The following is a 15978-nucleotide window of genomic DNA, read 5'->3' on the forward strand; positions in this document are numbered from 1 at the left end:
TAAGGAAGACAGACAAAGTCTGCCGTGGAACTGCAGGACAAGTGGACAACTGACCATGAAAAGAGAAGCTTCAGAAACATGACCGTTATAATATTGATGCTTTGCTATAACCAATTTTTTATTTGAGGGGCTTAAAAGGTGTAATTTTGCTTGACTTCTCATTTCAGGGGCTGAATACAGAGGAAATACTGTAATAAACGTTACATAAATATGTTAAATGTCTATTTTTGCAGAGACCCGCACAGTTCAAGCTCATGTCGGTACTCTGCGGATATGGTGAAGGGGTCTCTGCTTTTATTTTTGAGCCGGGGAAGATCCGAAACTGCCTGGCGGACCAAATCGGTTTCTGAGTGTGTGGTGTCAGTGGCGTCATATAGCTAGCGCGGCTCAAGATCACGTGACAGGAGCATTTGAAACTAGCCTGGAAGCGGCGCTGCAAAAGCTCGACAGACAAGGTCTCGACAGGTCAGGATCGAGCGGCTCATCACGGCAGTCCAGTACTCTCTGCCAGCAGTTAGCATAGTGTCATCAATTTTTCTGTTCTTTTTTTTCTTCTATGGCGTGATACTCTCAAAGCATCAGGAAAGAAAGCACATTGACATGTAATAAAGTGCATACGGCATAACAGCGAGTGTGCATGAATTATTTTAAGCTACGGAAGTGCAGTTACTTTCACTTTAATTTTTTGGGAGTAGAGGCCCGCGTGTCAGATTGCATCGTTTCTCACGATGGCAGCAACTAAACCTTCTCTGTCCGCTGATCAGTACTTGTGCCCGGTATGTCTGGAGGTCCTGAAGGAGCCGGTCAGTCTTACGTGTGGACACAACTACTGTCTGGATTGCATCAACGACTACTGGGACAAGGCGGACAAAGAGGGGGCTTACAACTGTCCTCAGTGCAGGCGAACATTTAATGTGAGGCCAGAAATTAACAGAAATGTAATGTTAAAAGATATAATAGAGAAATTACAAGACATGGAAGTCGCGGTCTCTCCATCTCAGCAGTACGCTGGACCTGACGATGTGCCCTGTGATGCGTGTACAGGGAAACAACTGAGAGCAGTAAAGACCTGCCTGACGTGCATGGCCTCCTACTGTGAGACACACCTGCGGCCCCACCTGGAATCTGAAGCGTTCAAAAGACACATGTTGAAGGAGCCGACTGGAAATCTTGAAGAGAAACTGTGCACGAAACACCAAGAAGTTCTGAAAATCTTCTGTCGGACCGATGAGACCTGCGTCTGCCTAATGTGTGCAGTGACGGAACATAAAAATCATGACACGGTGACCCCTGAAGAAGAGAGAACTGAGAGACAGGTGAGTAGCAAATTAGGAGTGGGAAGGGTTAACTGCAAAAACTTCGGCTCCTTTTCCTTAGCAAAATGAATGTTAGTTCTTAAAGATTTGTGGGTAATTAACTTCTTTGGTAAAAAATCCTACTTACCTACATTTAATGTCTAATTCATTATTAATTCCATCCATCCATTATCCAACCCACTATATCCTAACTACTGGGTCACGGGGGTCTACTGGAGCCAATCCCAGACAACACAGGGCACAAGGCAGGAAACAAACCCCGGGCAGGGTGCCAGCCCACCACAGGGTGCACACACAGACAGACACCAAGCACACACTAGGGACAATTTAGAATTGCCAATGCACCTAACCTGCATGTCTTTGGACTGTAGGAGGAAACTGCAGTACCCGGAGGAAACCCATCGAGACACGGAGAGAACATGCAAACTCCATGCAGGGAGCACCCGGGAAGCGAACCCGGGTCTCCTACCTTTGAGGCAGCAGCACTACCCACTGCACCACTCCTCTTTATTAATTAAATAATCAAAATACAAACTAGGAGGTGCAGTGGTTCAGTGGTTAGGGCTTCATCCAGTGCTTGAAGTGGAAACAATTTACTGGCGGTACTCTTTCTGTTCCGATGCAATGACAGTTGAATGCTGGGATACATCAATACTTGGGTGGAAGTGAAGATTCTCAAGGAGGATCCGTTACTCAACACTATGCTAAAAAATGGCAAGACATTGATAGTGCCAAGGCAGTTAAAAGCAATTGAGTATTGTGCTCTGAAGATTAGTGAAAGATGCTGGTAGTGTGTAATGATTTGTGCCAGCACACTTTGAGCACTGGCTTTGATGTCTTCCAGCAGTGAATTCAATAAATGGATAGATGGCTTCTTCCAAACAGCACCACCACTACTCATTCAGTCTAAGCTTAGTCAACTGTGTTGCTGGCATTATAATAGTTTTTGACATGCGGAATATAATGCAACAAGAATTCATGAAATGTGAACATTAACTGTCCTGCTCCCGTGACAATGTCCAGCTTAATTACCTCCAACTGTACGGAATGATTACAGTAAAATTTAATTTAAAAAATAAATAAATAAATAAAATAAAATAAGAGGTAGGACCTGAATGTCTACGAACAGGGCTGGAAGATTTTTTTTTCTTTTAATCTCTCTAAAAAGGTTTTCATTTGAGTGCTTTTTGACAAGTTCAGGAAAGGTGTTGAATTCAGCATATCTACTGTAGGTAAACCATTTAGATTTATTTATTTGGCTGATGTTTTTTATCTAAGTGAATTACAATATTTGAGATACAATTGGTTTAATTTCTTTTAGTTTTTTTCCCAATTGGAGCACAGACGGGTGAAATTATTTGGTCAGGATCACATAATGTCAGTGGTGGGAATCAAACTTACAAACTCAGGGTTTGAAGTCCAAACCTTAACCACTGTGCCACTCTGCCTGCCACAGCACACAGCAAACTACAGCAAATCACCTTGTCAGACTCCTAAAACTGATATTGACAAAGAACTGATGTAGAGCCGAGGCATTTGTTATTCCAGAGGGCATCATCAGAGATTTGTAGTCAGTGTTATCATTACTTGATGTTTTTCTAAATATTCCACATGAACTTGAATAAGATCGACAGCAGGTAATGTAAGCAGTGATTTTAAACCTATTCATGGTCTCAAACAGACATATCAAATAAAAAATAGAAAATAAAAAAAATAAATAAATAAAAACTGGCATCAACTGGACTTCTTGTTTTTGAGATTAAACCATTAGCTCAAGTCCTCTGGATGAAGGTCCTCTACGGCTTTCATCTTTCTTTCATCAAGTTGACCCTTAAGTAAAGGAGTACCCAGTTGAAGCATTATTACAGAGTCCTAGATCTTATAGAGAGATCACATAAGGAAGACCTTTGCATAGGAAGTCATATTTGATCAAAAATATACACTCATTTCAAATTCTCAGTTACTTTCTATGGTTTTAAAAAGTGCAGATATATATTAAAGTATGAGCAGCAATCATTCAAAATGTACATGAAATGGGGAACTGTGACTTGAACTGGTGTCTCTGTGTGTGTGTGTGTGTGTGTGTGTGTGTGTGAATTAGTTGTTTAGGGGGGTATTACTTGTGGGCCGTAAGGTGCCTAGTCATGCTACAGTAAGGCAATATTCCAGTGTTAAGTGAAACAATACATTTTTCATTTGCATAAATGATTAAAGTTCTCATCACTAATCATCACTAGTCATTCGTGGTTTCTCTGTGTCTGTCCTGCATTCTTACACATTACTATTATGATCTGTAGGGTGTGCCTCAGAGCTCCACACCTCAAGCACAACTGCACACACACGAGCACTGGGTTCAAAAGATATTTTATTCACAGTAATACCTTTACAGGTTTTTTCTCACTGTCAATAAACAACCATTCTCTATCTCTCTGTCTGTCTTTCTCATCCTTTCCTTCACTCCCTTCACTTAGGCTTCATCTACCTCCTTCTGACTTCAGCTCCCATAGTGAGGTGAAGTGGCATCTTTTGTGCAGGATTGGGGAGTACTTCCAGTGCTACAACATTGCACCTGGGAAGCACTTCCGGGTTAGGCTGAACTTCCTTGAAACAGGGGAGTCCTCTCCTACCACAATTCTTTGCCGGCATGCAGGTACTCCAACAGGGCTGCCCTACTGAACTACAAGGCCCATGTAACCCTGCGATTGTCCAGAGTGGACCATACCAGAGGAGCACTTCATACTGGGAGATGAACTGTTCCTGGTAGGTAATTTACCTCATCCTTCCAATATATTTTGGAGCCATTCTGGCCAGTGTGCACATTAATAATTCATTCATTAATAATTCATTACATTTATATAGCGCTTTTCTCAGTACTCATAGCGCTATCCACACAGGGAGGAACCGGGAAGCGAACCCACAATCTTCCACAGTCTCCTTACTGCAAAACAGCAGCACTACCACTGCACCTGGATGTCCTTCAATAATGGCCTCTTGGCTAGGTAAGAGACTACTCTCCATCCTGGTTGGAATGCCAGTCAAATTAGTACATCTGTCATACTATATAAACAGATATATTATGCTTTTTCTTTTATTATATTAATTAACACAATAATGAACTGAAACAGCAGATTTTATTAAGCTTGGATCGCATTGCAGTAAGTGAAACCCAGTTTTGTTAAAAAATATAATTAGTATAACATTCTAAAAGGATTACTATTTTCAGTTGCATTGAGCTGAAAAATTTCATGATGACTTAATATGTGCTTTGTTTTCAAGACCTTGCCACATTTTGCTTTGACACTCTAAATGTAATGGACCAGGAAAAAAAAAAAGATTTTAAAAACAATTTAATTTTATGAGGAATTGTATGCCTTGCCATGAGAAAATAAAACAGTAGCTGGAACATCAGGTCACTTCCAGTTCCTCAGGTTAACTGAGTTATGGCCAAATTTCCCCCAGGGGACAAATACATATCTATCTGTCTGTTTGTCGAGAAACAAAATCTGTACTGCAGGGATCTGATAAATTAAAGAAACATGATATACAATTCAAGTTTTGAAAAAAAATGTGGCTAGTCACTTTTTTCAGCTTGTATGACTTTGCACTCGTAGTGGCACATCCAGTGCAGCCTGAATGGTGGACCAAATGTCATGCGTCTGGAGTGCTGCATCTCCAATGTCCATTCTGAACAATCTCATCCTAGAGTTTCTACCTATCTGGTTTTTATCCTGCACTGGAATTTATCTTTACATTGTGCACACCGCCAGAGCACACTTCAGTGTGTACTGGGTTTGTTCCTGCCTTGTGCCTATGTTGGCCAGGATTGGCTCCAGCAGACCCCCATGACCCTGTGTTAGGATATAGTGGGTTGGAAAATGACTGTCTGGTTTCTTTGTTTGCTGCTTTTTAAAACAGTCGCACAGATTTGTTTAGCAGAATTTGTCCCTCATAAGCTTATATACAGTGTTTACCATAAAAAAAAAAAATAGCAGCTGACTTCTGTTAGTGGATGGGATAGCTGTCTGTTTGCCAGGCAGATTAGGTGACATATTTTATACACAATTTCAGATTTATTGCATTCTACATGATTTTTATTTTTTTAAACAGAACTCTGCCACAACTTTATTTCATAGTTTCATCTTAAATTTCCTTACGCAATGCCCATTCAAATGTCAGGGATGCACATTTTGTATCAAACCACCCAGTTTTTCAAGTGAGCAAAAGATTTGGAAGAGCATGTTATAAACTAAATTAAAGTCAAAAATACTTAATATTTAGTTGAGGTGGTCATGTGTTTTGGAACATTGTCTTGCTGCATAACAAAATTACTCCCTATTAGTTTCTCTGTAAATTGGCAGACGACATGTTTCTGTAGACGTCTGAGTTCATTCTACCACTACCATCATGAGTTACATCATCAATAAAGATGATTGAGCCTGTTCCAGAAGCAGCCATGCAGGCCAAGCCATGGCACAACCTCCACCATGCTTCACAGTTGAGCTTGTTTAGGATCATGAGCAGATCCCTTCTTTCTCCATTCTTTGGCATTTTCATTGCTTTGGTAGAGATTAATCTTTGTCTCATAAGTCCATAAAACTTTGTTCCAGTACTGTAGTGGCTCATCTGTGTTTTTTTTTTTTTTTGCAAACTCCAATCTGCCTTTCTGATTTTTCCTGCTGATGAATAGTTTGCATCTTGCAGTATGGCCTCTAAATTGTTGTTCTCTAAGTCTCCATCAAACAGTGGACTGTGATGTTTCCACCCCTGCTCTTTGGAGGTTGTTCATTCTGTTACACTGTTGTTTTATGTTTTTTCTTTACTTCTCTCGCCATTTGTCTGTCATCAGTTGTTGTTATCTTACTTGGATGACCAGTTAGACACCTGTTGCCCAGTATACCAGTGGTTTCCTTCTTTTTCAGGACATTCCAAATTGTGGTACTAGCTGTGCCCAATGTTTTTGAAATCCCTCTGATGGATTTTCCCCTTTTTTTCAGCTTCACAATGGTATGCTTTTCTCCCATAGACCTATCTCTGGTCTTCATGTTGGGCTACCCATTTTAACTACAAATGAGGTTGTCACAGGTGAAAGCAAAGCTTAAACTGAGAGTAGATACCCAGGGCTATTTCAGGATTAAAGGATCCATCTTATATGACATCCTTGGGGATCAAGAAACACCTGTCACTTGTCATTTTACTTTTGCTCACTTGAAAAACTGAGTGATGTGATATAAAATGTGTCTTGTTCTATGTTGTTTAACATATCAAGATGGAAATGCCAGGGAATAAAAACTGAAACTCTGATCTCTCTTCTCTTCTTCATCTTTTGATCTCACACACAAATTTCTTCACTGCACAGCAAAAAACCAAAAAAGTCATTGGCCTTGCTGTTCTGATACTTTTGCAGAGTACTGTATATTATGCAGGGCGTGTGTTCATAACATGGCCCACTTAATTTATTTTGCCACAGATATACAGAAGGCTTCCCCATTAGCAATAGGCTTCCTGTTTTCACACTACCCTTTCACCAAGTATCAGTAAAGTAAGCTTAAAAAGTAAAAATGTGCTCTGCTGCAAGCATTGAGTGTCTTTTAAAGATGCAGCTGCATTTAGCACAGTTGCTCAGTTTTTGTACATCATTACAGCTACAATTTTAAAGTGCTTTGTGCCAGTAAAACAAAGGTAATTGGGCAGTACTTCTCAGCAGTTTCAGATTTGATTTCTCAGGTGAGTGACACCAGCAACAAAATACTTTATGTGATAATCTGAAGCTTCAAATTTCTGTGTAATAGAAAAGCGTGTGTATTTAATCTATTTTTTTTTACTCTGTAGGGGTCTTTTTAAAATTTCGTTTCAACTTTATTTTTTCAAATAAACTGTTTTTAATAGAAAGTTTCCATTTTTTACTTATTATTTTTCAAGTCTGTTTATTTTATTTGTGCTAGTTGTTATTTATTTTTGAACTCATTAATAATATGATAAATATTATCCATTTTTTATTTTTTAAATGATTTTTAATGTAAAGTAGCAAAAGTAATAGCCATTAACACTAGAATTACCAAAGCCTATGAAAAAACTCGTAAACCCGGCCCACCTTTAATCCGTTCACACCTCTCCATTTAGCGTCTTTTGTGTTGTAAATGTGTTGATAAGTCCAAGGAGCAAGCAGTCTGCTATCCCATCCCCTACTCCCTCCATCACTGCAGAAACGGCAAAAAGCTCTCCCAGCACAAGCCTTATTTATCTGGGAGTGAGGTACCTAGAGCTGTATAGGCTAAATAATAGATTGTTATTTGGAACACATGCATTTCATGTGTGTTCCGTGTCTACAAAGATCTATGTAAGTGTAGGATGACAAGAAATGCAAGAAACGTTGAACACATAACTAAAAGAAAATCTTTTTTTTCATGTTTTAGTACTAACAACAAGATTTTGATATGAAGTGTATAATGTGGAAAACTGAAGTCCAAATATCACATAAGCACTTTCACAAAAGGTACAAATATAACAGAACAAGTGCGCTTTTATTTAAGACTATAACTGAAGAAAAAGAAATCGGGTTAGTGTACTTCGTTGTCACAACTTTTTTGGTATTACAGCAGTAAGATGCTGACTCCTATTCAAAAGGTCTCCGGTTCAAGCCTTCCTGCATCCCAAAATAAACGTTTTGATTAGTGAGCTGCTCTTTTTGTTACTATCATACAATAAAAACATACTTTTCAATTTTAACCATGTGACGCTGGACAAAACATTTCCTTGCCTTCTCCCAGTATGTGGTTTGTAACAATCGGGTAAATAGGACTATTGACCTACTGTATGCAAACGTTAAAAACGCATACAGCGCCAACCCGCTGCCTGCACTTGGGAAAGCAGATCATAACCTGGTTCTGCTTCAGCCTCACTACAAACCAAGAGTGAGGGAGATACCTACAACCACACGCTCATTCAGGAAGTTGTGCCCTGAGGCAGAGCAGGCTCTGAGAGACTGCCTTGGAACTACAGACTGGTATATCCTGCAGGGATCACATAGTGAGAATATTGAGGAGGTTGTTGACTGCAGTACTGACTACATCAACTTCAGTATGGACATTGTAGTTCCAGTAAGAACAGTACGCTGCTATGCTAACAACAACCCATGGATTACAAGTGACATCAAGGGCATTTTGAACCAGAAGAAAAGGGCTTTTAAAGGCAGTGATCAGCATGAGCTCAAGCGCGTGCAGAAGAAACTCCGAGTCCAGCTCAGGGCGGCAAAGGAGCAGTACAGGAGAAAGCTGGAGCAGAAGTTGCAGAATAACAGCATGAAGGAAATATGGGATGGGATGAAGATCATCACTGGCTGCAGCTCAAAGCAGGGTGCCACCTTCGAGAGAGACGTGGAGAGAGCAAACCAAATGAACAACTTCTTTAACAGGTTTGACCACCCTAACCCACTCTCACCTCGGAGTACTGCGCCCTCCACCAATCCTTCTGCTGATACCAGCATAGGCGAGAGTTTCCCCCCACCCACAATTACAGCAGCCCAGGTAAGCGGAGGCTGAGGAGACTTCATGCCAGCAAAGCAGTGGGTCCAGATGGAGTATCGCCATGACTGCTGAAGGCCTGTGCGTTGGAGCTAGGGAGTCCTCTACAGCGCATCTTCAACGTGAGCCTGAACAGGGGAGAGTCCTGAGGCTTTGGAAAACATCTTGCATCACCCCAGTCCCAAAGGTCCCAGGGATCGCTGAGCAGGCTCCTGTCAATCGTGAAGAATCCACTGCATCCACTGAACAGTTTCATCTCCAGACAGAGGAGCAGCTTCAGCGACAGACTGCTGTCACTGTCCTGCTCCACTGACAGACTAAGGAGATCGTTCCTCCCCCACATTATGCGACTGTTCAGTTCCACTAGGGGGGGTAAATGTTAACATTATACAAAGTTATTGTCTGTTATACCTGCATTTTTATCACTCTTTAATTTAATATTGTTTTTTATCAGTATGCTGCTGCTGGAGTATGTGAATTTCCCCTTGGGATTAATAAAGTATCTATCTGTCTGTCTACATTTGATTTGTGTCTGTAACAGCCGGTGTAAATTTATGATACTTTTAAAGGTTAGCTTTTTTTTTTTATTCTGTTTTATTCTCTCAGTTGCGTTCACACTCACCCTGATCTGAAACTGCTGTTTTCAAATAAAAACATGCTATAATAGAGGTGAATCTCAGATGAGGATGAGGGTTCAACATGTATGTTTTTATTGTATAAGAGTAACAATATAAGAGCAGCTCACTACTCAAAACATTTATTTTGAGATGTGGGAAGGCTCAAACCTGCAACCTTTTGAATTGGAGTCAGCAGTACTACCAAAAAAGTCGTGACAACGAAGTACACTAACCTGATTTCTTTTTCTTTGGTTATAGTCTTGAATAAAAGCGCACTTGTTCTATTATATTTGTACCTTTTGTGAAAGTGCTTATTTGATATTTGGACTTCAGTCCTCACACTTTATACACTTCATGTCAAAATTTTGTTGTTAGTAGTAAAACATGAAAAAAAGATTGTCTTTTAGCTATGTGTTCAACATTTCTTGCATTTCCTATCATCCTACACTTTCATAGATCTTTGTAGACAAGAACACACATGAAATGTATGTGTTCCAAGTAACAATATAATATTTAGCCTATACAGCCCAAGGTACCTCACTCCCTGATAAAGAAGGCTTGTGCTGGGAGAGGTTTTTGCCCTTTCTGCAGTGATGGGTGTGTGTGTGTTGGGGGGGGGGGGGGGGGGGGGGGGTTAATTGCATGCTGCTTGCAGTTTGGGCTTATCAACACATTTACAACACAAAAGATGCTGAATGGAGAGGTGTGAACAGATTTAAGGTGGGCCAGGTTTACAAGTTTTTTAGAAGGCTTTGGTAATTCTAGTGTTAAGCAATTGTTTTAGACACATCTCTGAATTAACCCACACAAATATAACTGTAACACCAAACTGACAACCCTGCTGCTAGAAATGAGTTATGTGGGAAACACAGCCTACTCTTTCTTATTTTGTATATTATTTTCATACTAGTGATCTTAATTTATTTTATGATTATAATTTGTTAGTTTTGCATTGGTTAGAAGTGGATTTGGTTCAGTGGTCCTTGTATTATCTGTCTCCTTGTGGACTGAAGTTACATTTTTAACATTTTAGTCATCGTTTGCTTCTCTAATGTGAAGAGATTGCTGTAATATTTTATAAATAATGCTTTTCATTTCTTTCACTAGTAAAATCCCATTAGGCCTTGGGGTTTAATAGTTTTCAGAGGGTTGAGGTCCTGAAACACATCTGACACCCAAATTTTAAAATCTTCAGAAACAAATTTAATTTTTACTTCATCTACAGTGGTGCTTGAAAGTTTGTGAACCCTTTAGAATTTTCTGTATTTCTGCATAAATATGACATAAAACATCATCAGATTTTCACTTAAGTCCTAAAAGTAGATAAAGAGAAACCAGTTAAACAAATGAGACAAAAATATTATACTTGGTAATTTATTTATTAAGGAAAATGATCGAATATTACATATTTGTGAGTGGCAAAAGTATGTGAACCTTTGCTTTCAGTATCTGGTGTGACCCCCCATTTCAGCATTAACTGCAACTAAACGTTTCCGGTAACTGTTGATCAGTCCTGCACACCGGCTTGGAGGAATTTTAGCCCATTCCTCCGTACAGAACAGCTTCAACTCTGGGATGTTGGTGGGTTTCCTCACATTAACTGCTCACTTCAGGTCCTTCCGCAACATTTCGATTGGATTAAGGTCAGGATTTTGACTTGGCCGTTCCAAAACATTAACTTTTTTCTTCTTTAACCATTCTTTGGTAGAACGACTTGTGTGCTTAGGGTCGTTGTCTTGCTGCATGACCCACCTTTTCTTGAGATTCAGTTCATGGACAGATGCCCTGACATTTTCCTTTAGAATTCTCTGATATAATTCAGAATTCATTGTTCTATTAATGAAGGCAAGCTGTCCTGGCCCAGATGCAGCAAAACAGGCCCAAACCATGATACTACCACCACCATGTTTCACAGATGGGATAAGGTTCTTATGCTGGAATGCAGTGTTTTCCTTTCTCCAAACAAAACGCTTTTCATTTAAACCAAAAAGTTCTATTTTGGTCTCATCCGTCCACAAAACATTCTTCCAATAGCCTTCTGGTTTGTCCACGTGATCTTTAGCAAACTGCAGACGAGCAGCAATATTTTTTTTGGAGAGCAGTGGCTTCTCCTTGCAACCCTGCCATGCACACCATTGTTGTTCAGTGTTCTCCTGATGGTGGACTCATGAACATGAACATTAGCCAATGTGAGAGAGGCCTTCAGTTGCTTAGAAGTTACCCTGGGGTCCTTTGTGACCTCGCTCACTGTTACACGCCTTGCTCTTGGAGTGATCTTTGTTGGTCGACCACTCCTGGGGAGGGTAACAATGGTCTTGAATTTCCTCCATCTGTACACAATCTGTCTGACTGTGGATTGGTGGAGTCCAAACTCTTTAGAGATGGTTTTGTAACCTTTTCCAGCCTCCTCAGAAATCTCCTTTGTTCGTGCCATGATACACTACCACAAACATGTTGTGAAGAGCAGACTTTGATAGATCCCTGTTCTTTAAATAACACAGGGTGCCCACTCACACCTGATTGTCATCCCATTGATTGAAAACACCTGACTCTAATTTCACCTTCAAACTAACTGCTAATTCTAGAGGTTCACATAATAAATAAATGACCAAGTATAATATTTTTGTCTCAGTTGTTTAATTGGTTTCTCTTTATCTACTTTTAGGACTTGAGTGAAAAGGTGATGATGTTTTAGGTCATATTTATGCAGAAATATAGAAAATTCTAAAGGGTTCACAAACTTTCAAGCACAACTGTAGAGGCTGGAAATTTACAGGATTTCTTCTCTGCCCACTTCTCTGATGTCTCCCTGCCATTTTCTTTCCACTCAGTGTCATGTAGAGAATAGAATGGCAAAAATGAAGAAGAAAATTCAAGCGAAAGAGAAGAAAGTGGAGGAGACAAAGGAGGCCATAGTGAGGATTCAGGTGAGTTGTGTGTTTAGTCACAGTGAAACAGACGAAGTGACATGAATTGAATGAGTGCCATATGTTCATTAAAATAAGGAGCAAATTAAACCAGCTTTTTGTTCAATAACAATCTGGGAAATAAGGACATCATTTCTCCAATGTCAAACCAACTCACAATAATAAATTTGAGTGCTCAATGAGTTTCTGAACTCCAAAAGCTCACCATGTCAAAGCTGACCAACAGTTTCTGCCATGTTGTTTGTCATGACTGAATACTTTCCATGTGTCTCTTTGGGCTTCTCCCAAATCAATCACAGTGACCTATAGCAGCTCCTCCTCCCTATCAAGTACAGAATACCTGTACACAGTAGCTCCTCATAACAGGATGTGAAGTGGAAGGAGCTTTAAGAAATTAAACAAATCTTTGAAAAAATAATGACACAAGCCACATAACATCATCATTATTATGATTTCAGTTTAAAACATGTTACTGAATTGACTTTCCATGTTCTCTCAGTGCTCTGCAGTGAAAGAAATACAGGAACACCAGGAGATTTTTACATCTCTACTGCACTCTCTAGAGAAGCTACAATCAGAGGTCACTGGAGTGATTAAAGATCATGAGAAGAGGGAAGTGACAAAGGCTCAAGAGCTCATTGAGCGACTGGAGAAGGAGATAGAGGACCTGAGGAGGAGAGATGCTGAGCTGTCTGAGCTCTCACAGTTAGATGACCACATTCACTTCCTAAAGGTGAGCAGGCTGATTTGAAGGATACAAACAGGACTGCTGACACACACTCACACACAAGTCTTTGTCTCTCATGTTCTCCTCTTTATTCTACTCTTATGCAGAAGTTCCCATTTTCCGGTTTCACTCTTGAACATGGTGATTCACCCAACATCACTTTTATTGAAGATTTTCTTCCTGAGACACTAAGGAAGGACCTGACTGATCTGAAGGAGAGCTTGGAGAAGGTCAGCAGCTTAGAACTTGTGAAAACCAGTCAGACAGGTGGGTTGTACATCCTGATGTGACCTCCTTCGTCCAGTGCCTATAGAACGTATTGAAAGTTTAAGCCATATCTGTGTAGATTTTGCTTTATGCTTGGGGTTGTCGTCTTGCTGTAAAACAAATCTTCTCCCAAGGTACAGATTTTTTTGTAGACTACATCAGGTTTTTCTCCAGGGCTTCACTGTATGTTTCTGTTTTCACATTACCTTCTACGCTCATAAGCCTTCCAGGTCCTGCTGCAGAGAAGTATCCTCACAGCATGATGCAGCCACCAACATGCTCCACTGTGGGGATGGCGTGTTTTTGATGGTGTGCAGTGTTTGGCATATGTCAAACTTGGTGTTTAGTCTAATGACCAAAAAGCCATTTTGGTCTCATTACACCATAGAACCTTGTTTCAGCTGACCTCTTAGTCTTCCCATGTGCATTCTAGTAAATTCTGGCTGATACGTCACATGCTCTTTTTTAGCAGTATGGCTTTCTCTATGCCATACTCCCTTAACAATAGAATTACCAAAGCCTATGAAAATCACCTTAAATCTCTTCGCACCTCTCTGTCAGTGTCTTTTGTCACTGTTACCTAATGATGTATAACAATAAAATGTGAAAACTTCCAAGGGAGTGAATCAGAAGCTGTCCTGCTTGTCATGGGCACTCAAGTAGAGACATGATATGTTTCTCTTTCTTTCTTTAGAAGTCAGCACTCCAGATTATGCCATACAGAATCTGAAAATTGGAGATCAAGTTTTAAAATGTAAGTCTACTTTTGCTGTTCTGTAGTATAGATATTTAGGGTGAAAATTCCATAATTTTAATGACTTAAACACTAATTGGACCAGTGCTAGCAAATTTATGTGTTTTTCTGAAATTTTGATTAGAGGTGACTAATTGGCACTGCTGCTCTCTTAACCCCAGCATGTGCTGTACCAGGTTATTAAAAAACGAGGCATGAGAAGTGAAAAAAATTGGGGTTCTAAGAAGAAAACAGTGCTTACTGAGGTGACGACTTGATGTTGAGTGTGCACAACCCTCACAGATATTTTAGTCAAGTTGCAGAATTCTAAAGTAGAGCGTCTTGTTCAGATTTAGGCCTTGAGATGACCAACCATGCTGCTGATTTAGCCTTTATAAAAGCTGAACCACTGGGCAGATTCAAGATGGCCTCAAAGTTTTTCTTCTTCCAGGTCAGCAACCTCCATACAGTACATGAAGCAGACAGACATGTCACTCTTAGAGGTTGGACATCAAACTAAAACAAGTGGGAGTTCAGGGTGATGTTTGTAGATGGGTGCAGAATTGGCTCAGACACAGGAAACAGAGGTTGATTGTGTGAGGAAGCTCATCAGAACTGGCCAATGTTAAGAGTGGTGTTCCACAGGGGTCAGTACCACAGCCGCTGTTATTTTTAAATATATATAAATGATTTAGATAGGAATATAAGTAACAAGCTGGTTAAGAGTACACCTTATGAGAAGGATTATAGGAGTCATAGTTGACTCTAAACTATCAACTTCCTGACAGTGTTCAGAAGCCATTAAGAAGGCAAACAGAATGTCAGGTTATATAGTACCTTGATGTGTGAAGTACAAGTCACAGGAGGTTCTGCTCAAGCTTTATAACACACTGGTGAGTTCTCATCTGGAGTACTGGGTGCTGTTTTGGTCTCCAGGCTACATAAAGGACATAGTAGCACTAAAAAAGGTCCAGAGAAGAGCGATAAGGCTGACTTCAGGACTACAGGGATTGAATTATGAGGAAAGATTAAAAGAGCTGAGCCTATACAATTTAAGCAAAAGAAGATTAAGAGGTGACATGAAGTTTTTAAAAGTATGAAGGGAATTAATCCAGTGGATCAAGACTGTTATTTTTAAAATGAGTTCATCCAGAACACGGGGACACAGTTGGAAACTTGTTAAGGGTAAATTTCGCACAAACATTAGGAAGTTTTTCTTTACACAGAGAACGATAGACACTTGGAATAAGTAGTGTGGTAGACAGTAAGACTTTAGGAACTTTCAAAACTGGACTTCTTCCAGATTTTGCCACAGTCCCTTTCTGCATCTTTAATTTTGGCTCCTCACTGACTGGAATTTTCAATTTTTATTATTATAAATTGTATTGTGATCATTGTTTTAGAATCCCCACTTGTCATTTGTTGATTTTTTGTACATTTGTAAATTTTGTTTAATGTGAATTATTTAATAATTACTGGCATGGCAGATTTTTTTCATTCTAAACTTTAGATGTTCATTGCTATTTTGTTTCTTTCTTTTTATAGTTTTAGCCATGTAGTTTATGATTGCAATATTCATTGCCAGTCAAGTGAGTGTATTCTCATCATTGCCCTTGTATTGGAACTCATTGTCAAATTTCTTTATACCTTTCTTGTCAATATTGAACACTTAAGTCTTTAAATGTAAAATATTACATTTTTGGCAACATATTTTGACTTTTAGCCTTAATTAGTGTTTCTGGATTGTTCTTTCTGCACTTTTTGCTCATGTCATTTTATGATCCACATCTATTTTTTGCTTATTCCTGGTTGTAACTTTCCATTTGGTCTCATCAAGATCATAACAATCCCAGTTAAATTTATCTCAATTA

The 15978-nt window shown here is 39.6% G+C and overlaps 1 protein-coding gene across 1 annotated transcript in view; it reads left to right on the forward strand.

Moving 5' to 3' along the window:
* The first annotated feature begins 509 nt into the window (after positions 1-509).
* Positions 510-15978, forward strand: part of LOC114668429 (tripartite motif-containing protein 5-like) — a 32501-nt gene continuing 17032 nt past the window's right edge. Inside the window, exons 1-5 of the mRNA XM_051925581.1 lie at positions 510-1316; positions 12285-12380; positions 12880-13113; positions 13215-13374; positions 14069-14128. Coding sequence (XP_051781541.1) covers positions 729-1316; positions 12285-12380; positions 12880-13113; positions 13215-13374; positions 14069-14128 — 1138 coding nt within the window. The 5' untranslated portion in view covers positions 510-728. The remainder of the gene's footprint in view (positions 1317-12284; positions 12381-12879; positions 13114-13214; positions 13375-14068; positions 14129-15978) is intronic.

This window comes from Erpetoichthys calabaricus, chromosome 1 (genome assembly GCF_900747795.2).
Source record: "Erpetoichthys calabaricus chromosome 1, fErpCal1.3, whole genome shotgun sequence".
Lineage (NCBI taxonomy): Eukaryota > Metazoa > Chordata > Cladistia > Polypteriformes > Polypteridae > Erpetoichthys > Erpetoichthys calabaricus.